We start from the raw sequence: 23,245 nt of genomic DNA on the forward strand, positions 1-23,245 counted from the left end.
TCCAGCCGCGGCTCCGTGCGTTCCAGGGAAGGTGGGGGACCCTGGAGGGGTCCCTGTCCTCGGCGCCTTGCCCCATGTTCCCTTGGGGACAGATGTGACAGAGCGGCTGCCACCCGCAGGCTTCCCCTTCCAAGGGCGGGAGCGGAGGGGGAAGAGCTGCGGTTGCTGTAATTTATCGCCCCTGAGGGGAAGAGCCCCTGACTCCTAGCAAAGTTTATTTGGAAATGCAGCGGGACGCCCCCTCCCTCCCTGCTCCCCAAGGCTCCCAGACCGCGGGATGAAGACGCAGGAGGCATTTCGTGGGACACTTGTTCCCGGCTGCAGCGCAGCGCAAACCCCAGGCTCTGGAAGGTTTCCCAGCGCTGCCGAGCAGGAAACACACCGTGCCAGGTTTTTTTCCCCTCCTCTAATGAGAAGGGTAAAGATCCCCGGATATGCACAAGGTGTTTATCCCAACACCCCCCGCCCCCCGGGGAGGCATAAGCCATTCAGCCCACGTCCCTCTCGCCCACTCGGGGTGGAGGGCAGGAGGGATGGCGGGAGCCCACCAGCCCTCCCCCGGGGGCGCGGGGTCAGTGTAGCCCCCGGGGACCGCGGTGAGGGCCCCGCGGGGGTTCCCCTGGGCCTCGGTGCCTCCCCCAGGCCCCATCATTCCCGTACCCCGCGGGTTTCCAAACTTTCCGTGTCCGCCGCCGCCGTGATTGGCGCGGCGGAGGCCACCTCCATGCAAATGAAGCCCCGCCGCCCGGCGCCCGCAGATCAATAGGGACGCGGGGGAAGGAGCATGCATTCCGCCTGGGCCGGCGCGGGGACAGCCGCCCGCCGCACGCCCCGAGTGCCCCCCGAAACCAGCCCCCCGACGGCTCCCCGCGGGCTGCCGGGGCACCCCCACCCCGCGCCCCCTCTAAAGCGAGAGCTTCCCTCCTCTGCTTTCTTATGAACCCAGGATGAGCAGCAAAGAAGACCCGAGCAAGTGCTGTCCGGCGGCTGCTCCCATCTCCAGTTTCACCATCCAGTCCATCCTGGGCAGCGGCAGCGCCGAGCCCCCCCGGGAAGGCGGCGGAAGGGCGCCCACCTGGCCCGCCCGCGCCAGGACCCTCTCCCTCTCCTCGGAGGACGAAGAGCCGGAGGAGAGCTGGAAGCACCGCGGCTGCTTCTGCCCCGAGGCTCAGGGCCCCGCCGAGGCGTGCCACAAGCACCAGCCCCTCAGCTTCACCTGTCTCGGTGAGTACCGGGACGGGACGGGACGGGACGGGGCGGACGGGACCCACCGGGAAGGGCCGCGGAGGGCTCGGCCCTGGCCCGGCCCCCGCGGGAAGTGGGAGGGGGGCACATGTCTCATCCTCTCTGCTTTCGGGGCACAGAGGATTTGCGTCGTCCGTGGGTGATGCGGGGAGGAAGGAGCTCCAGGAAAAATAGGGTGGCCTTTTTTTTTTTTTCTTTCCCACCACACCCGGGGTTGATTTCCCCGAGGGTTTCAGTGCGATGGATAGCGCTCGTTTTCTTAGATTCTGGTTATTTACAGCACTCTGGCAAAGGGAAGAAGGATGTTTAATTTTTTTAGCATTAATTCTGAATAAACGGTGTGTGAAATGCGATGCTGTAAAGTAAAATCTGCCGGCTCGTGTCGGGTAGGAAGGCTGGTACTCAGCTGCTTTCACTGAGGCACGCACACCCACCTCTCCATCCATCCACCCATCCATCCATCCATCCATCCATCCATCCATGTATGTATGTGATGGAGGGATAGAGATAGCCCAGAAGGGGATGGCTTCTCGCGGTGCCGGTTTTGTCTTCCACGAGGAACAGAGGCGGCGAGTGCCTGCCCACGGTCTCGCGTCGCTGCTCCCCCGCTCCGGGGCGGGGGGCTCTGCCGTCGGGGGTCCCGGTGCTGCCCACCGTGCGACCGCCGCGCTGTCGCTCTGTTGCAGGCAGCGCCAAGGGGAGCGGAGCGGCGGCGGCGGCCAGCGCGGAGCGGGGGCCCTTCCTGTCGCCCCCGCAGCAGGACTGTAAGGACGAGAAGGAGAAGCCGCTGGGACCCTCCTCGCCCTCCTGCGGGGACCGGCAGCGCGACGGCGGGGACCGGCAGGCCGGCGCCGCCAAGAAGAAGACGCGCACGGTGTTCAGCCGCAGCCAGGTCTACCAGCTGGAGTCCACCTTCGACATGAAGCGCTACCTGAGCAGCTCGGAGCGGGCTTGCCTGGCCTCCAGCCTGCAGCTTACCGAGACCCAGGTGAAGACTTGGTTCCAGAACCGCAGGAACAAGTGGAAACGGCAGCTCTCGGCCGAGCTGGAGGCGGCCAACATGGCCCACGCCTCGGCGCAGACTCTGGTGGGGATGCCGCTGGTGTTCAGGGACAATTCCCTCCTGCGAGTGCCGGTGCCCCGGTCCATCGCCTTCCCCGCCCCTCTCTACTACCCCGGCAGCAATCTCTCGGCCTTACCGCTCTACAACCTCTACAACAAGATCGACTATTGAGCCTCTGCCCCGCCCGCCCCGTCGGAACCGGCACCAGGACCAGGACTGGAGCCGCCGCGGGGGCTCCGTGCGGGGTCTCGGGCCGCCCCCGCGGCGGGGACACAGGAACCGAACTGATGGGGAGGGACGGGCGAACAGAGAGCCCCCTCTTGCTATCCTGCCACTTGAAAAGAAAAAAAAAAATAATTAAAAAAGCGTTATTTCAGATCTGTAAATATTTTTAAAGAAAGAAAGAAAGGAAACAACAACAACAAAAAAATTAAACCTCGTTTTAAGCCTCGTTTGTAAATTTTTTGCCACCTCGTTCGCGTGTCCCCCGTGAGGGGGGACCCCGGCACAGGGGTACACCCGCAGCCGGGACGGGATGGAAACACGGGGAAAGAGAAAACGACTTGAAACGCAGAGGGTTTTATTTTTATTTTTTTTTCCCCTCTGCATTTTTGCTCTTTATCTCGTTTTCTACAGGGAATCCCAGGCCCGTCCCCTCTACCCGTGGCCCCTCGGTGCGCTGCTCTCGGCGGGGGGATGAAGGATATTCCCAGAAAAGTTTCGGTAACGGGGGCCGTGTTTGTGTTTCGTGGAGTGTTTTGGGCATCCACGACGGGTCCCCATGTCGGAGGGGACGACCGGTCACTCAAAACCCAGTAAATCTCGTAGCAAAGCGGCGATCAAACCGCGGCCACCGGCTCCGGTACCGAGCGCGGGGGTGTCACAGCAGCAGCGACGAGGGCAGCGAAAAAAACCCAGGAAACCAAACAAAACCAACAAAATAAAAATAAAATATCCCAAGGGGTAAATAACACCGTTGTCAGCGCGGGGAAGGAGAACGCGGTGTTTTAGCTACAGACCCCTTTGCCTGGGGGTACCGGCAGCCTGGTGGGGGGGAAGGAGGGACTCAATTTAGGAGACTGTTTTAGGGGCAATAACTCGTATTTCGGGTTTGCACGTTAACGCTGCTAAACCCCATCGCCAGCCACTCTTTCTTCGCAGCACCAGCCCCATGGGATTCCCCCCGGGAACCTCCCGTTATCAGCCGGGATGGGACTGAGGACAAGGAACGGACCCCCTCCCTCGAGCTCAGCCCCGCAGGACTACATCTCCCGGCGTGCCCCGCGGCGGAAGCGCGCGGCGCACGCCGGGAACGTGGCGTCACGCGCGTTCTAAGCGGCCAATCGCGGGGGCGGGCGGCGGTGCGCGCGCGCGGGAGGCGGCGGCGGCGGTGGCGGAGGTGAGGCCGGGACCGGGATCGGAACTGGGATCGGGAATGGGAATCCGGAATCTGGACGGGGATCAGGATCCAGACCGAGACTGAGATCTGGATCCGGACCGGGACTGGGATCGGGATCCGGACGGGGAACCGGACCCTGGGGACGGCCTCGCCCCCTCGGTGCGGCCTCGTCCCTCCCGCGTTCCCAGGCCCTCTCCTCACTCTCTTCCCTCACTCTCTTCCCTTCCCGCCTGCAGCGTCTCCCGCATCCCGACGTGCTTCTCCCCGGCCGGACCGTGAGAGCGACCGACGCCCCGGCGCTGCCGTGACTCCCGAAGCTTTTCCCAACCGCCGCGCGGAGCGGCGGGAGGAACTCGTCTGATATGAAAACGGTACTTTTGAATTTAATGATTTCGTAATAAAAGCGCGGGCTTGGCGTCCCGGGGCTCTCACCGAGGCACTTTGTTCGGGCAGCTCGGTCCGGCTGAGGGACAGAGCTGTGCCAAGAGGGGCTGTAAAGGCACACATTTCTTACCTGTTCACTAAAAACGAGTTGTGTGTTTTGGTTTTTGTTTCCCCCAAAACTGAACCCTGTGTCTGAGTCAGAATCGCGGTTTCGGGGTATAATGTCTTATTTCTTATGGGTCTCAACATTTTACCAGCACTTTGTTGTTTGAGGTGGGCTTGGCTCTGTGGTTTGGAAATCCTGGTTGTGAAGCAGCTGTTTCTGTGCAAATACAGAGCTCTTTTTGTGTTTTGTTTCTTTAGCATGTGTAAGAGGCAGGATATATTTAAATTCTGATATCATGTATGTTTTTCTGGATTAAAAATACCTTTGGGAGGTCCTTCCAGGTCTCTAATGTAACTAACTTTTCTTCCTGAACTGATTAATAACTTGTACCAGGCCTCAGATAATACAATAACTTGTACCTCAAATCCTCATGTTTGTTGTTTGAGTTTTCTGGCACAGAGAGACAAGGCAATTGCCATGTCCAGTCTGATTTTCCCAGTTGTTCTGACTTCCTTTAGATTTTGTGTCTCTCTACATCCATCTAAAGCATTCACTGCTGCAGGTGCTGCTGAATTCCTTATAGTATTCCTGTGGAAAGATGTATGGCTAAATCTCCAGCCTCCCTTTTTCCAAGTATTCCCAAAGCAGAGCTGGAAGAAGGGGCTCCGAAAGAAGCTTTTCTCTTATTAAGAGTGGGCTTTTCCCCTCACTTCATGTTTAAATGGCAGAAATAGCACTTTATGTTGACACAGGGGGTGGGATTTTTGTTTTTTGAAGGATGTCCTGCAGATCATCTGCCAAAGCTCCCACTCAGGAAGTCTCTCCAGTGTAAGAATGTATGTTGCTCACCCAGTTACTGACAAGCACTGAACTGGAACCATTGTGCCCTAAATTTGAACCTTGCCCTTGTTCATCTGTTCATTCTCTCCTGATTTATTGTCAGAGGTGTAATCTTACCTCTGCACTTGCACATCCAGATTCAGGAGTGACAGTGTGACAGAAAATCTAAACCAATTTGCTTCTCTGCCCCTCTGGCATAAGGGAAATGAGCTATTAAGGTTTTGTGAAGCCTTAAAGTTTGGTTGCTTTGTTGGTGTACGTGTCATGAACAATTTCTTTTAGAGTGTTTGTAAGGTTTGAACTGTTTTCCAGCTGGAATTTGCAGTTCATAGTCTCTGCTGTCCTTGGAATTTTTGTATATGCAACAAAACTCTGAAGTGGGTGCTGCAGCTGCCTTCAGTCATTGATTTGTCATTGAATTGTTGATTTTTTTTTCTACCAAAATCACATTTACAAAAGCATAACCTCCCTTTCTTACTCACCCTTCTAAGTGAGGGGGGAAAAAATTCTTAAAGCTGTTCTGTTGCAAATATTTTGTAGCATTTATGGAAACCTAAAGAATGGGAAGTTGCAGAGAGCCCAGAACTATATAAAAGATGATACAGTTGCAATTCTTGGAAGTATATGGCAGTCATACTGAATGAGGAACAAGTCAACACTTTTTGGAGTTTTCAAATGAGATTCCTTTCTGCTTATATATGTTTTGTAAAGTAACTTCTTGATGCTCACAGTAACTTATAGATATTTAATGTAAAAAACACAGTCACACACACAAGTAGAGTAAGGGAAATACATTTATAAGTAACAATATGTAAGCTTATAGGTGATAATAATGATGATAATGTATTTGTATTGTTTTTTGCATGTTATATTTGAAATTTAAAAGCTCTCTGTAGGGGAAGGAATTCGTTGAGGTTTTAGACAGGGATTGGCATCTCGAGTTTGTCAGAAATGTGGATGTTCTGAACTTGCTGTGTGTCAAAACCAGTAAACTTTTCAGGCCTCCTTTGGGCTGCCTTGCAGGTGTCTCAGTTTATCTTGCTGACTTGCTGTGTTCCTGTAATCACTCAAATTGTGTCTGTGCCTTTGTTGTGTGCAGATGACGGGATCAAATGAGTTCAAACTAAACCAAACTCCAGATGATGGTATTTCATCGGTGAAGTTCAGTCCAAATACATCTCAGTTCCTGCTTGTTTCCTCCTGGGACGCCACTGTTCGGCTCTATGATGTGCCTGCCAACACCATGAGACTCAAATATCAGCATTCAGGAGCTGTCCTGGACTGTGCTTTTTATGTAAGTGTGGGAGGTTATTTTTAATTATTATTTTACAGACACATAGTGCCCACGGTATGAGAAATTGCCACTCCCTGAAATTAAAGAGGAGGAAAATGCAACCTGAAATGTGGGCTAAAAAATATAGTTTACTTCTGCCAATTAACTCCTTATTTAATGAGCATCTTTCTAGTCCTAAATGCAGGGGTTGCCTGTGAAGGTACAGGCACACAAGCAACTTGCTCCTGGTACAAGTGGGATACAAAAGTAATTGAAGCTGATTTGTGCTGTTTCTGGAATGGTGTGGTGAACTGTGTGTGTGTTCCCCACAAAGAGTTGTACTGGGAGGATACAGCCAGAAATCCTTACCCACAATAAATGCCCAGAGCCAATTAGTATTTTCTTTTTAACCTTCCCACACTGGGTTGTACTGAAAACATGGCATTGTTCCAAGTGAGACATTTATTAGGTCCTTGGTTTCTATATTTTTTAATGCTCTGGGTTTGAAGTGTGCCTCAAAATGGTTTCACTTTCTAGGTGCCACTTTTTTGTTTTGCCTTTTTTTGGTATAACATATGAAGTAGAAGGTTTCAATTATCACTTTTTGGCATTGCATTCTGACATATAATTTAGTGATGTGATCTCAGTGTGTTACTGAATGTTTTAAATTTTGGACTCTACTTATGCTTTTTTTTACTGAACATTTTGCCACACTGTACTGAGGATAAACACTCAAATTCTCAGTAAGAATAAATATTATGTGCTTTCCTCTTACAGAAGTGGAAATGATTTATTAGAGCCTCTAACTACCTTTTTATTTATTTTTTTTTGTTTTAGTTTTACTTTTAAACTTAAAAAAATTCATGTAGCTCAAAGCACTTAAACATTTTGCAAAGTTTCTGTTGTCTGCCTGTTTAAATCTGGGCCAGATCTTAACCCTTGTGTCTCAATTCCCATCTTCCCAAAACTCTGGAAAGTGAGTTCTTTGCTATGAACCTAGGAAAGGAAATGTATTTAGCAGCCGTGGAAAATTAATGCAATGTCCTAAGGTGAAATTTTATGCTTTATAGGATCCTACCCATGCCTGGAGTGGAGGGCTGGATCAGCAACTGAAAATGCACGATTTAAACACAGACCAAGGTGAGCAGGCTGAGTTCTGAATGGTCTCAACAGCTGGGCTAAGCTTCAGATTTATATATTTGCATGAACAGAATAGGTTTAAAGTTCTTTAGGTGGGGGATATTTAGGTATCTGGAGAGTAACTATTGGCCCTAATAAGTACCAGCTAAAAGCATGGAAGAATTTGGCACATTGCCAGAAACTTTGGTAGGTGCTTGTAGGGTGCCTTGAATTGGATTTCTGATGATAATCCTGCTCTGCCATAGGCTGTAGTGTCTCAGTTAGGGGGAATTAGCCAAGCTGAACTAAACCTGAGCATGTTATTTTTCAAAGGTTTGTGGTTTGGATATATTTAGAATAATGATCTTTCATGGCAGAGGGTATATAAAGCTTTTACTTTGTCAAGCATGGCCTTGTACTACATTTTTTTCCTAACAAAACATTGCTTGAAAATAACAGTTTCGGTGCCTTGTTGGTGCAAAACATGGAACTAGTTTGTCTAACTTTTTTGTGTGTGTTTGTGTGGGTATGTTAAAGAGAAAAGCAAATCTCAGTCAGAGACAAACATAGTCACCAGAACCAGCCAATAGCCAGGGCTTGACAAACAAGTGTGTGCAGTAATGTTACTAAAAAGTTGAAATAATTCTGCTTTAGATGACTTTCTACAAGTGTTTTAGTATTTTTACTAGTGTATAATATTAATTTTATTCTCTTGTCATATTACTAATATATACAAGCTTAAGGTTTTTTTTCTATATTAGTGTTTCTGTTGTTTCTGTTGTTTCTGTTGTTTCTGTTGTTTCTGTTGTTTCTGTTGTTTCTGTTGTTTCTGTTGTTTCTGTTGTTTCTGTTGTTTCTGTTGTTTCTGTTGTTTCTGTTGTTTCTGTTGTTTCTGTTGTTTCTGTTGTTTCTGTTGTTTCTGTTGTTTCTGTTGTTTCTGTTGTTTCTGTTGTTTCTGTTGTTTCTGTATTAGTGCCAAAGGTGGTGATACCATTCGATACTGAACATCCCTGATACCTCTGAAGATCTCTCTGTGACTGCCTAAAGTCCTTAACTCCCTTTCATAATCTCAGGAGACATAAGTTTAAATTTAACAATGCTGGTCTTTGCCAAAGTTGTGCTTCAAAAGGCTGAGCTATCCTTAAAGAGACTCCTGGCATAGAAATGTGCCCATGGAATGTCAGAAAACGTTTGTACTGCAGTAGTGTCCCTTTTTATTCTTTATTTCACACATTCTGAGTGTTTGTAGGGCCAGTAGAGTTACAGTATCTTGTATTTTCTTACAGAAAACCTTGTTGGTGCCCATGATGCTCCCATCAGGTGTGTTGAGTATTGCCCAGAAGTGAATGTCATGGTGACTGGAAGCTGGGATCAAACAGTTAAACTGTGGGATCCCAGAACTCCTTGTAATGCAGGAACCTTCTCTCAACCTGAAAAGGTATGTGCTGGGTGCTGTATTCCAGGGGACATGTTAAATCATGCATCCTGTGACTATAAACGTTATGCAGGACTCTGAAACTGAATTCAATTTGTGAAGTTGTGTTTGGTGGTTTTTAAGCTGTGAAACTTGCATATTAAGAGATTGGTGTTCAGAATATACTGTGATTTACAGGGGAAGGCTTTGACCAGATTCTTCTAATTTAAAATGAGTTTGAAAGAAAATGTTACAAACCCAGCAGCTTGGCTTAATTGTAATATTCACTATTGATTTCCTTAAATGTTAAGATTTTAGATATATCAGGCCCTGGCAGTCATAGGGTCTGATTGTTTGGGAATGTGCACAGAGATACAGGAGGAGGCCATTTACATTGCCTGAAATACTAATTTGGTTTTTCGCTTGTGTTAAAAAATTGAACAGAATTTCTTGTGATTTACCTGTGTTGTACTAATGCCTAATAAATTCTGATATTGTTCCAATACCGAAATCCTCTGTGCTAATGGGAGACTTAGAGAAATAAGGTAAAATGTTACACCTTCAGCTTTTTCTAATGGTGATATGGTGTGTTAAATCTTTATTCTGCTTTCAGTGGTGTCACTGAAAGAATTAAACAACAGTAATTTCTGGTTTTTTCAGAGACTGCTAAACACAGGCTGGCTTGGATAATTTTACATATGAATATTTTTTTGCCTGTACCTTTTTAAAATTTCATTTAGCACTGTGACATCCTATTGTCAAGTCCTAATTATGAGCCATCATTACATTCCCTTTGCCCCTCAATAGCTCTTACTTTTGTTCCAGCATAGCTGAATCTACTTCTGGCGCGACCTTTGTTCAGAATAAAGTAATTGCATTATTTCTAGTTTTGATTTATAGATGTATGTAGCATGTAAAGAACTGTGATAAATTGCTGACAGAATATCATATAATGGACAGCCACAGTGAATCAAGCTGCTTATTGGTTCAGCAAGGCTCATTATGTCATTTTTTTAATGCTGCCTTTGATAAATGTGTACACCTACTCAACTGCACGACAACGGTTTCATTTGATTTATGGTTGTGTGGTGTTGAAAGAATACTTACTGTACAGGTGTGACATCAGTTTGTGGAGAAGATTTAAGATATTTAATGTTTTTATGCCTTTGTGTCCCTATATGTATGCAAACACGTTTTATATACTGTTTATTAATATTTTTGGATCATTTTTTACATTAATAATGAAGAGAGATTTGAAAAACTGCCTTGTTGAAGTGTGTAACTACTGTTGGCTCAAAGTTTTCTTACTCTTTTTAGGCATAATTGGGATCATCAGAAATTTTGGGCAACACCTCTGTGAACATTTAAGACTTTTTTCATCCTAAGATCCCAGCCTTAAGAGGGAAGTTCAGCAATCACATTTTAGAGCAGGAATTCATGGTGAATCCATGAGGATTGATTAAAGGAAGCTTTTTTATGTGTATACATGCACATACACACCTGTCTGCTTAGTTTTTTTTTATTAGAAATGAGCTCTTTGAAAACACACCATCTGTAGTAATGAAGACCAAAGTTGTGTCTGATATTTCAGTGCAGTCTTACCAGAGCCAACAGCTTTGCTGGGCTTTATCAGAGAACCAGCAAGTGAAACGAGATGCTGGAGTGAAATGATACAAGCACATGCCAGAAGTAAATTGATTCCTTCTGGCAGGATACCAGATCTCTTACACTTTTGATTCTTGATCTGAGGAATATACAGTATCTGTTTCCTGTGTATTTATCTGCATTAGATCACGTTGGAAAAAGCTCATTCCTATAGTTTGCTCTTGTGGGCAGCTCAGTGACAGCTGTAGGTACCTGGATTCCATCTTGCTTGTGTATCAACAATTTGGAATTCATTTGGTAACACAGTGCTTTTGACTAAACCTTTTTCCTTTTTCTTTTTTTTTTAAACATATTTTCAGATTAACTACATCCCAAGTAATAGTTGGAAACGACAATTCATACACTGAATATTTTGATGAGAAATTTGATAAGCCAAAATTAGAACCTCTGGACCAATCTTTAGAGCTGAAATTCCAAGCCACAATCCTTTTCAATGTGTCAAGCATATTGCTTTCCTATATTTCACATGATTTTATTAAAGTATACAAAACACTGTTTTTTTATTGATTCTTGGCAGTTTATTTCGCTTTATTAACATGAAGCTCCACCCGAAGTATTCAGTTTGAAAAGAAAAGCACATGGTTACCAGGTGGAGGAAAACAGGGAGGAAAATGTGTGCTGTGGTATATTGTAGGACTAACCTGCAGGATCCTGAATTAACAGGATCCTGAATTAGCAGGATACTGAATTAATAAATTCAGTAACTGAATTTGCAGTGGGATTGCAAACTGTGAGTACAAGCAGAGATGAGTTCCAATATCTGTGCTCTTCCCTATTTGCTCCTTTGAGTTGGTTTTCCTTTTTTCATTACATTCAATGAATTTAATGCTTTAAGTAGTTTTTGAGCTCACAAACCAGCTGCACACCACTGCTGTTTATCCCAAATTTGAGCCCTGAATTGAAGCTGAAGGGAGTTCTCTGGCTAAAAACTTCATTGTAGCATCACCTGCTCTGTTCTTGCTTATTGCTGACGGTTTGTTTTGTCCAAACAACAGTGGGTATCCAGGTTAATGAGTGTTAAATCCTGTGACTATTTTTTTGAAGGTGTACACGCTGTCTGTGTCTGGGGACAGGCTGATCGTGGGGACGGCGGGTCGGAGGGTGCTGGTGTGGGATTTACGGAACATGGGATACGTTCAGCAGCGCAGGGAATCCAGCCTCAAATACCAGACCCGCTGCATCAGAGCATTTCCCAACAAACAGGTATGGCAGCCATGGCAGGAACTGGATTTCTGCTGAGTATTCTTTAGGGAAATGGTGGTTCGTTTTTCAGGTTTTCTGCGTCTTTCATTTAAAAAAAAAAAAAAAATCCATGGATTTTCAAACTGGGATAGGGGAGACTTCTTGTTGCAGGTTAATTCTTTTTCATAGCACAGCTTAGGAATATTTGCCACTGACTTACCAGTTTTGTCTCCATTTTAAAAAGTATATTTAATGCATCACAATGCTGTCATGTAATTAAAAACCAAACCACACACACAGACACCCCCCCTCCAAGTTGAAGAGGGAAAACCCAAATTGGTGGGTCCTCAGCAGCCTTTTTGCTTTGTAGACCTGGTTCTTCAACAGGGGCAGGATTAAAACTACACGAATGTCGTTTATATCTTTTTCTTTCATTTTTATCTCTGAGTCTGTGGCATGTACTCAAGAACCCCTGCTCCATTATCCAGGGGAATTGTACAATTTAGATGATCATACAGCTGTTCTGTGGAACTTAACGTGGTGTGTCTGTGGTATTTCTTTGTGAAGTAAAGCAAGAAGATTGGCTTTTTCTGCCAAACTAATTTGGAAGGGAATTTTCCCCGTGTACAAAGTGATAGTACAGGAATTGCAAGACCTAGTTGAACTGGCATGAATGCTTTGTCCATTTTCAGTTCTAGTTATAGTAAAACAAGCTGATCTTCCAGATTGTATTGTATTATGGATTTTAAAGAACCTTGCTATAGCTAGGTATCATTGCAGTCCTATTTGTAAAAAGATCTATTATGGACTTAACTCAGAAGTGATAATAAAAGCATCTCAGGTTGCTCCAAGTCAGGACTGTAATTAACTGGATAAGTGAACACAACTTGTAATCAGATTTCACTGAAAATGCTATTTCAGCTTGAGTGTCTAGTTGTTAGTCTAAAGCTCTGAACTAATATTAATATAATTCTGAAACTAAAAAGTCCTGTGAATATCTCTCATATTTCAGATATTTAAGCCCTGGGGGTAGGTGACCAAATACGAGGAGTTCTTAACTCTTAACTCTTTTTTCCTCAAGCACAAGCTTGTGTTTGGACCTGTAGAGGTAATTACAAGTCTCACTGTCAGCTTAAAACTGTGTTGCTTTGAGAATCTCTCTCTGGATGTTTTTTTTTGCCTTACCACTTTCTTAGAATTTAGAGGGGTATGAGATAAAATTGTATTTCAGTCTTTTCTCCAGTTGAAAACTTCTAAAAATGTATCTCCTTTTATTATTTTTTTTGTTAGGGTTACGTTCTAAGTTCTATCGAAGGTCGTGTCGCCGTGGAATATTTGGATCCAAGTCCAGAAATCCAGAAGAAGAAATATGCCTTCAAATGTCACCGTTTGAAGGAAAACAACATTGAGCAGATTTACCCAGTTAATGCCATTTCTTTCCATAATGTCCACAACACCTTTGCTACAGGTAGAGCAGATGCTCAATTTTTGGTAAAATCTTGCATCGATTCCTTTAGTTTTGATGTAAACAGGTCAGCCTTTGCTTTGTATGCCCTGACTTTTTAAGCATTTAAATTGTGTTTCTTGGTATCTTTTTGAGCCTTTAAATTGTGTTTCTTGGTATCTTTTTGAGCCTTTAAATGATGTTTCTTGGTATGAGCAGGGTTTTTAAAATCATTTGACGCTGTGATATTTAACTGCTTTAACAGGGATTTTGGGATATGCTCGTTGTGCTCTTTGTTGAATGAATCAACCTGTGTTTTCACTGACAAAGTAATTCTGAGTAGTTTTCCCTTTTCCTTCTTTTGTTTTCTGTGCTGTGCCTCTTTTGGGTTTTTTTTCCCTCCCGGTTGTAATTCATACGCGTTTTTTTAAAACCTGGTTTTCAGGAGGTTCCGATGGCTTTGTGAATATTTGGGACCCGTTCAACAAGAAGAGGCTGTGCCAGTTCCATCGGTATCCCACCAGCATTGCATCCCTGGCCTTCAGCAATGATGGAACTACCCTGGCAATAGCTTCTTCCTACATGTACGAGATGGATGACATCGAGCACCCCGAAGATGGGATCTATATTCGCCAAGTGACAGATGCAGAAACAAAACCCAAGTGAGTGTGCTCCGCCTGGACTCGAGGCTTTCTGAGCATTCAGCCCAAGATTTATTAATTTTCTTAAATTCATGAATAGCATTATTGATGGCAGCAGATAGTGCAGCTTGACAGTAGGGCTGGGTTTGATTTTTATCTCGCTCGCCCAAGCTTTCAATATCCGTAGGTTGATAGACGTCTGATGGATAAAATTGTGCCTGGTTGTTTAGTAGGAGAAGGATGTCAAACCCTTATCCTCTTTCAATAGGGGCTATTATATGAAGCTGTGGAGTTATTGCAAGCTCATTGCTTCAAGAATTAAGTGAAGAATTCAAGAATAATTTATTTGAGTAAACGCTGCTGTGTTTGGATGTTTAAAACTCGGGATTAATGAAATCTTTCACACCGAGCATGCACCCGGCTGTCACAGCGAGCAGGGAATTCAGACACTGCTCTAGGAAGGTTGTGTAAAATCAAGGGAAAGCTCTCTCAGTTCCTGTGTATTGGAGTTTGCTGCAGCCCTCTGATAACACACTTCTCTGTCATTGTTGCTGTCAAAACGGGGCAAACTGATTGATGGAGGTAAAGGATTCCTGTTAAACCTTCTTTGGCATGAATGTTACATAAAAAAATTGCCATCACAGGGCAGAATTGTGCTGCTCTTAATGATGCCAGCACAGGAGCAGTTGGCTTTATTTTCAAATTCCTGTGGTTTATCACTGCTAGTTTTTTTTTCTCTTGTGGTACTCAGCTGTCTTACACCTTACCAGGTTGTCTCCAGTATTTAAAGTAGCTGTGTAAATAGACACACATAAATTATCAAAGTTCTTGAGTTTAAAACCTCAAGACCTTTCCCCTCACTCCCTCAAGTGACTTGTCTATTGCTTTGGAGCAGCCATTTTATACCTGTGGAGATGATGTATTTAATAATCTGTAACTTGCACATCTCTCACTTGGAGATATTTGTTTTAGAATAATTTGGATACTCATGGAAAAATTAAGACCAGAACTATTTTGGAATTTATTTCCCCAAGTGAAAAAAAATCCAAATATGATAATTCAAATTTATTTTTAAAATCAGGTTGTACTTGTTACATACTTTTTTTTTTTAATATAGTAAAAGAATACTTGCTGCTGCTGGTTTTGTAAGAGTAAGAGTTGCTTTCAGTTATTTTTGTACAGTGCTAGTAGTGGTTGCTAATTCTGTAGATGCTTCATTCTGCCTTATGAGGAGGTTAATCTACAATTAAACAATATTTCCTCTTGGCCCTCCATTATTTTCTGAAACAGATGGTTCATCATTTCCTGGGCTGTTAAACACAGCAAGGTTAAGGTTAGACTCTTGGGAATCAGCTAGTTTTGAATCTTATTAGGCTGTAGAAGGAAAACTAATAAGAATACTCCTTAATATCATTTTGTGACTGTAAACAATTATTTATTAGCAAACAATTGATCCCAGAAGGGCAAATTGTTTGAGTCAGTAATGAGCTGAGAAAAGACAGAGCATATCTGTGTATTTGGAAAATAATTGTAACGTAATTGCAATGCATTTAGACAGGCATCTTTTTGGACCTGTTTCTATCTTTAAATGAATTTCTGAAAACATTAACGAGGTTTATATGCTTTTCTGACATTTACAAGTTGCTTGTGCCAACCTTAGGGCACTAAGAAGGATGGGTATACTTTAGTGTTACAGTAGAGTGAGTCATCAGTGGTTTATTATAAAAATAAGTTATTTAGGACAGAAGACTGATAGCTGTTTCATAGTGATCTTTTTGCATACTAATTTAAGTCACTTTGCATTTCTGCACAATGCATTCTTAAATGCATCAAGATGGTGCCCTATTACAGAAAGACTTGGCAAGAGCAGCTTTTTGATCATTAAATTATTATATATTTATCTGGATGCAAGTGAAAGCTGTATTTATGCAAGTTTCTGCTTTTAAAGGATGTTGAATATTCTACCTGCTTATGATTTCTCTAAATATTGCTTCCTAAAATAGAGTTTATTTATTCCAGGTCTACTTAGACTCCTGGTGATACTTCTCCTCAGAGATGCCCACCTGCTCCTAACAAGGCTAAACTAAAGCAGCAGAAGTGAGAAGAACAATCTTTGTACTCATGTTGTTTTCTAACTAAGAAATATTTGTTTGTTACTGTAGTTTGTTATAATCTGTCATTACTTGCCTGCTTATAATGTTAGTGAAACTGCTTTCTTTATCTGCTGTCTGGAGCTGAATTAGTTCAGTCCTGTAGGCAACCTTTGTAAAAACTTACCACTTTTTGTAGTATCTGATTCTGAAAACTTTCACTGCTTTGATATTTGTTCAATAAAGCAAGTACTTTGTGTAACAGCCTTTACTGATTGTGAAACAAATATTGACACCAAAACCTTAAATTGTGGGAGTTCTTGACTGAAAATTTTCAGAAAATTTCTGAACCTTTTGTCTTTTCCAATGAAGTGAACTGGGAATTTCTTCATTCCCTGGGGACCTAGGTAATATTTTCACAGGGTTCTAAGAACCTAAAACTGTATTAAGTGGACTTGTTTATGTCAGCTGGATTCTTGATACTGGAAAATCCTTAACTGTTTCTGAGGGAAAGAATTTGAATACATGGTTCTCTGTTGTTTTGTTTTGTTTTTTTTTTTTTTTTTCCCCCACATCCTGCATAAAAGCCTAAAACTAATGATATTTAGGAAGGCCTGGAGATGGAAGGGAGCAAATATAGTTTCTGAGTGGTCTGTTCCAAGTTTTTAGACTGACCTGGTAGCCTGGGTTTTATGGAGTAACACAAGTGGAAATGTCATTCTGGCTACACAATGCCATGAAAATAAAAATATGCTGTTTCTCTGCATGTCTTGTTTACATTATTGCTAAGAAGTCTAATCTGTAATCAAATTTTATATCAGCCTCTTGAGGATGTTGGAGTAGGGGATGGGTGTGAGAAGATGCTTGAACTTGGACAAATTAAAAATTTCTTAGGAAAGGAACATCAGGAAAACAACACAGACACTGTGTGTTGTGTTTTTTCTGGACTGGAATGCAGGTCTGATCAAGAGACTAAACCTGCAAGTCTGATAAATATATTCAGTGTTGCACATTCCTTACTGGTAATTCTTTCTGATTAGTGTCACCACTTCTTCCCTTCTATCAGTGCCTGTGTAGGCAGTGGGAGTACTTTATTACCTCTAAGAAAACAAACTTGCTGACAACAGGAATAGCAACCAATCGTTCCAGAGAAGGTGGTGATGGAGAGGAAGCAGCTCTGTGTGTGCAGAAATCCAACAAACTTGAGCTGTTACCTGGCAGACCTGGTAAATGAGTTGTATATGGAATACTTTGTAGTTTGTCATGAGCTAGATGTGGTTTCTTTGATGATATAAACTGGTTTTGGTAAGTTTGGAAAAAATAAAGATCTTCCTGAGTTAAATATGACTGATGCCCTCACCACAGTGCCATCCAGCCTCTGTTCTGGCAGTTTTGCACCATCCCTATTCCTTGCATATTTAATTGGTTTTTTTTTTGCATTGGCTGATATTGGGCAGAGGTTGAATTTTAGGTCAGCTTAGGAAGTGATGACACTTTGATGTTTGGGTTTTTTATTGTATTTTGAGGACTGCATTGATAAAGAGGATCTGGGGCCTAACCATGGGAGCTAAAGGTTTCTGTGAGAGTGACTAGCAAGGCAATAATAAGCTAAATCCCTGGTTTGGGGATAACTGTAGGCTGAAACAGCAGATTTTGTTTAAAACCACTGTCAACTGTTCCAGGATCCCATAGCACAATGTGTGTGTGTGTGCAGGTGTAGATGCATTTATATCTTGTTTCTCCATCTCTGCTTAAAGTGTGTAATAAAAAAATATGGGATAGAGCCCATAAATAAATTGTTGTTACCTGAAAGCACAACATGATGTTGCTTGTGGAAAAAACAGACCTGAAGTGAGGATGTGTCCAAATAAAAAATGTGTGAAGTCAGAATTAGGCTGGGACTAATGAAAAGGTGGCTTAGTGATGATGTGGAGAAGGGAATGTGAAATGGGGAAAGGATAGAGTGGGGAGTTACAGGTGTGGGGAACGAAGTGAAATAAGAGCTAGAGAGCATAGAGGGAAACAAACAGAGAATCAGAGGAATTCTGAATAGTTTGGTTAACAAAGTAAACATAGAATATAACCTGGAAATGATGCCACCTGTGCAACTTCCACTGGTGAGTGTTGGGAGAAAAACCTGTTAATGCTTGATGTGCTGAGGTCTGCATGTTTCAGTGGATGAAGATGTGTGGAGGGAATGGATTGGATTAAATGGTTCTATTTTGGCTCAAAAATTGTAGGAAAATTCCTTGAGGTGTGTCGGTGTTTTATGTAAATGCTTGAAGCAACAAGAGTGTTGAAAACAGTGAGACAACCAGACAGAGAAAATGAATGTTGGTCAGGCCTTTGTCCATGTGTTGGGCACGAATATCACAATGTGCACTTGAAATACAGATATTTCTTTTACAAGATTAGTCTTCCTTTTATTAGCACTCTTCTAGAAATGCAGGTCAAGGCAGAGGTTCATAAGCTGCAGAAATCACGAAACAAGCCTTTTCTGACCTGTATAACAAGCAGCTGAACAAAGGATGTACTGACTCTTGATAGAGGAATTGAGATCTGAAAAAGCTCCTTAAGTCCCTGCTTTTTGGCTGGTGTTGAGGGCTGTGGAGAAAACATGGAGCCCCAGCCATCACTGTAATGGAGTCATCAATCACCACTGACTGCTTGCAGGGACGAATATCACGGGTTGTCTCTCACAAGGGCCTCATAACACTGTGGATTTGAAGCCAAGTGGCATCTGTGCCCTGAGTGTCACAAAAGCAGGCTGGTAAGTACTTCTTTCTGTTGGCCAGTACTTCAGGATAATCAGTGTGTGGGTACTACATGCAGCTCTGGAGCTCTGCTGCATCTCAGGTGTGATGTTTTGTGCTGCTGCTGCTGCTGCAATTATGATGAATATATGTATTAAAAAAAGGTGTTCTCTAGGTGGGTGTTTTCCCAAGCAAAACCAGACTCTGCTCTGAGCTCAAGGCTCTGAACCCCCAACAAAGTGATGCTGTTGAGAGTGGCTTTACAAAGCTGTGTGGGGATTGCCAGCTCCATCCTCCTTAACTGGCTCACACTTTTCTAAGTGTCCAGTGGTTTTTCCTGCCTCGAAGGATTTTCTGTAGCTGGAGTCACACAGTCTCTAAGTTCAGCAGTAATTCCACTGGTGTGTGTTAAGATGGGTGCCCAAAAGCTGGGTGTCTCTGCTGTTGGATACTCTTGCAAATTTGGTCTAATTGGCACGTCCCCCATCTGGGAGTGGTGTCAGTGGTCTGGAGCAGAATCCATTTCTTTGGAATAGCAAACATCCATTCTGGCAGTTACACCATTAGTACAATCATGACCACATTATTAACCTCATTTTTTAGTCAATATTCAACTGATACAACTTCTGCTCCCTCAGCAATGTGACGTTTGCTCTGAAAAGGGTCCCGATCCTTTGTTTAAAATTAATTTAGACATGGAGAATTTAGCAATGAAAAGTCAAACTGGGACTTGCCCAGATACTGTTCTAACTGCTGTGCTAAAGGCAGACTCCGTGTGAAACATGCCTTTTCTCCTAAGGCTGTTTGTGCAGGGGTTTTACACTGTATCAGACTGTATCCCATGGCGTGTACAGCCCATGTGAATGTGCTAACACATGAGAGCAACATGGGGGAGGTAATAGGTCTTCAGAGTCTCCTGTGATTACCTGCAAAGTGGTGGAAGGGAATAAACTGTTCTCCATGTCCACTGGGACGAGGCATAATGAGCTGAAATTGCAGCAAGAGATTAGTGTAGACATTAGGAAAAACTTTCTAAGTGTAAAGATGGTTAAGCCCAGGAATAAATGGCCTGAGGAAGCTGCAGCCTCTCCAGCTGTGGAATTTCTCAAGGACAGGTTAGACCAGCGTTTGCCAGGAATGGTGGGGATTTAACTGGTTCCATCTTTGGGCAGGAACTGATTGTACTTGTGGTTGTTGCACTGCTAAATTGGGCTCTGATAATTTGTTCACCTGGCATTACTCCTGTTACAGCAAACTAATAGTGGTAACCAAGGCAGGGATTCCTGTTTATTTAAAAGGTTAAATTCTTAGGCTTTTAATTTCCCCCATGGCCCACACCACCATTAACACAAACTTGTTTCAGCCCATGATTTCCAGCTTCTCATGTCAGCATGACCTGGCCCAGCAGAGCTGGCAGCAGGGGAGCAGCACCTGGGAGAAAGCTCTGCAGACCTTATGGCACCTTCCAGTACCTAAAAGGGGCTTGCAGGAAGGCTGGAGAGGGACTTTGGACAAGGGCGTGGAGTGACAGGACAAGAGGGAATGGGTAGGGTTAGATGGGATATTGGGAAGGAATTTTTCCCAGAGAAGGTGTGGCTGCCCCATCCCTGGAAGTGTCCAAGGCCAGGTTGGACAGGGCTTGGAGCAACCTGGGCTAGTGGGAGGTGTCCCTGCCCATGGCAGGGGGTGGAACAAGAGGATCTTCAATGTTCCTTCCAACTCAAACCATTCTGTGATTCTGTGATCATACTTCTTAATGTATATATTAATTTTGTAGGCATTTCTGAATTTAGGTTAGTGCTGAATTAGGGTTAATTTCTGAATGACGGTTAACCAGGAGTACCTGACTTTTATTTGCTATATGAATACTTGGTTTACATCAGTCTTACAATAACTGTAGTTTGAACTTGCATCCAGCTTCACCATCAGCAGCACTAAACAACTCATACCAGCACAGCAGTAGTTTTATGTTTTAATCCATTCCCACTTGCAGAAACCCACTATATTCTCCTTTGGGAAAAACAGAGCAAGGTAGCATCAAGTGAAAACAAAGCAACAATATATTCACTTATGCCAAAGATTTCCTGATAATTGAACTGAGGAAGGGTTGCTTTTCCCTGCTTGTGTTTACTGCAAACCACCACAGCTCTGCAGCCACAGCAATGCAACAGAGGCACCAATTGCTTCATTCCCAGCACTGCACAGATGCACTGTGAGAAGTGATTCTGGCTGGAGAATTTGCTCCCTAAGTAGACAAGACAAAGGTTGAGAGAGAAGAAATATTCTCATTCCACAGATGTCAACAAAGGCACAGAATGAGGAAGTGAATGTCCTTGTCACAGAGCAAAGGCAGGACTTGAACAGATGTCTTGATTCCTAGTGCACATAATTGCTTTAATTTTTTGCCTCTGCTGTGGACTTGCTGTGGGGAGTTATTTCAGTTAATCTTCTTGATTCCTGTGATGTAATTTTTTGGTCAATTGAACAGACAGTGCTTCCCTGTAAAGGTAAGTGAGACCAAACAGGTAAAGAAGAGTTAAGTGTCTTCTTAAATGCAAATTTTTCTTATACAATGATACAGTATATTGTGTTGATATTTAGTACTGCTACCTGGCAAGAGAGATTCCTATAGAACACGTTTAGTTCCTGCTTTAGGGAGGGATAGAGGTGACAGGAAGAAAGCAGAAAGTACAAGCATTTTTAGAGGTTGTGCTTTTAAAAGTAATAATAAAATGTGCCCATTGTGTTTCTACATAGTGTTATCTAGGCAGAAAAAAATTATACTTCGGGCCCTGCAAATCAAAGTCGACCAAGAGGAATTAAGTAGAGAATTTGTAATCTGAAGAAAGAATTGGCACAGCTGTAGCCTGTGCAGCAGACAAAAGAGTGGAGACATCAGGGAAAAAAAAATAAAAATAAATCTGTTATTTCCCATGTTGCACACCCTCTATTTCTGGTGTCTCCTGTTGCTGATTCAGTTTTCCTGTCCCACACAGGCATTCCATGTTCTGCTGGGCAGCCCAGGGCTGCAGTTGCTGCAGTGCTGTGTGTGCAGATATGTGGGTTGTAGGATGCTCATCCCTTGCTGCAGAGCTGTGGGAATGTTTTCCCTGGAAGCAAACAGGGAACTTGTAAATGGGAAAGGCCTCCCTGTTCCCAGTCCCAGTTTGCTTAAATATATAGAGTCACTGCTTTTAATGGTGATACTTCTCTACCATCCTCTGCATCGTTTAAAGACATCAACTGGTGACACAGACTGTGATAAAACAGTATAAATATCCCTTGAATTTGTAAATTCCATGTTTTGAGAACATGACTTTGGCCATTTCTCTTCCCCTATATTTTTAATGTTGAGATTTTTTGATTCTTCACAGGGGCTCTGGAAGGTGATGCTGCCTGAGCAGTGAGATAAGTGCCTTGTTTCAATCAGAGAGCATTAATTTCTGCTAATCAGATTTTGTAAGGGGTCATTTTTAAAAAAGTACTTGTAGATGAACTTTGCAAATAAAACATCTGGCCTGTGGTGCAAAACCCGCAGTCCTGTACCATAAATTAAGCGTGGTGGGAATATACCTGGGGAAACATATCTCTCTGTTCCTCCTTAAAATCTTTGGGTTCTAGATCACAGTGCTTGCTGTGAAAAATAAAAATGCTTAAATCCTTGATTTTTTTTTTTCTCCCCTCGGTTATAATGGAGTCACTGTTCTTTCCTTGTCATCTGCAATCCTCAGATGCTTTTAATCAAATCATCAGGATTTAAATTATTAACCATCTTTTTGGGGTTACATTTTTTATTCCTAATTACACGCAAAAGATATATATCATGAAATATGCAGCGAGTAATTGTGGTTAAAGCGTACGGAAGATGGGCCCAACAGTTTTATACATCCCAAATTTAATTAGCCAGATAATGGGGTTAGAAGTGAGATTTGTGAGGATGGGGTGGAGACAGAAATATTTGGAATTATATATATTTTTTGATGGAGATGGAAATCAATACAAAGGCTGCAAATTCTAATAAAAGTCGTATTTCTCTCCTGATCTCCATGTGTGTTGTCCTTCTTCTTGTATTATTCTTGAGATTGCCCATGGAAAACTGAATTTATCTGCATAAGGAACAAGTAATTCAATGAGTTGCAGAATTTTCTACTTAGTTGGGTCTTTTGGTTGTTGTTTCTTGAGAAATCAAGTTTTGTTTTAAACTCTTCCACCATCAGGAGGAAATTTTCCCAGGTAGATTTCCTGGACACGTTATTAAAGGCTGTCTCCTCTGCTTGGCTGCCTGCAGGAATTTGATAGCTTTGAGACCTCCTTCCTCTGTCAAACTCAGTTGTAATTGGTCTCTCAGTTCCCAAGTTATTAGTGGGATGAGAGGAGAAGGGGATGGGCAGACAGGCACAGACAATTTCAGTGCACGAGTCTCATTTCCGTAGGGAACTGGAATAAAAAAAATCAATTAAGGTGAAAGACCCTCCAGTACCCTTCTTCAATTACTTGGGAAGAACAATCCTTTGGTTGATGAGTCCATGATATACAATATCCTGACCAGTCTGGTGTAGGATTAAACCTCTTTGAGCATTTGTTTGTGAGTGTCCAAACACGGGGTAAGCCCCTGGCTATCCCATCA

The 23,245-nt window shown here is 43.4% G+C and overlaps 3 protein-coding genes across 4 annotated transcripts in view; 2 read left to right on the forward strand and 1 right to left on the reverse strand.

The window, feature by feature from the left end:
- The window catches only part of HMX2 (H6 family homeobox 2), a 6,798-nt gene extending 4,029 nt beyond the window's left edge, over positions 1–2,769 (forward strand). Inside the window, exons 2-3 of the mRNA XM_051801217.1 lie at positions 947–1,224; positions 1,932–2,769. Of these exons, the coding sequence (XP_051657177.1) occupies positions 948–1,224; positions 1,932–2,479 (825 nt within the window). The 5' untranslated portion in view covers position 947 and the 3' untranslated portion in view covers positions 2,480–2,769. The remainder of the gene's footprint in view (positions 1–946; positions 1,225–1,931) is intronic.
- LOC127477143 (uncharacterized) overlaps positions 1–23,245 on the reverse strand; it is a 347,576-nt gene that overhangs the window by 66,438 nt on the left and 257,893 nt on the right. The gene's annotated exons all lie outside the window — the stretch shown is intronic.
- BUB3 (BUB3 mitotic checkpoint protein) lies at positions 3,650–16,631 on the forward strand. 2 transcript variants are annotated; one of them, XM_051801206.1, is made up of 9 exons: positions 3,652–3,707; positions 3,944–4,078; positions 6,137–6,331; positions 7,381–7,450; positions 8,716–8,867; positions 11,553–11,711; positions 12,981–13,158; positions 13,580–13,796; positions 15,795–16,631. In XM_051801206.1, the coding sequence occupies exons 2-9, from the start codon at positions 4,070–4,072 to the stop codon at positions 15,802–15,804; spliced, it is 990 nt and encodes a 329-aa protein (XP_051657166.1). In that variant the 5' UTR covers positions 3,652–3,707; positions 3,944–4,069; the 3' UTR covers positions 15,805–16,631. The 2 variants fall into 2 exon arrangements, with proteins under 2 accessions (XP_051657167.1, XP_051657166.1); XM_051801207.1 differs by lacking the exon at positions 15,795–16,631 and having other exon boundaries at positions 3,650–3,707; positions 13,580–13,800.

This window comes from Manacus candei, unplaced genomic scaffold (genome assembly GCF_025592945.1).
Source record: "Manacus candei isolate 608988 ecotype Guabito, Panama unplaced genomic scaffold, ASM2559294v1 h1tg000050l, whole genome shotgun sequence".
NCBI lineage: Eukaryota > Metazoa > Chordata > Aves > Passeriformes > Pipridae > Manacus > Manacus candei.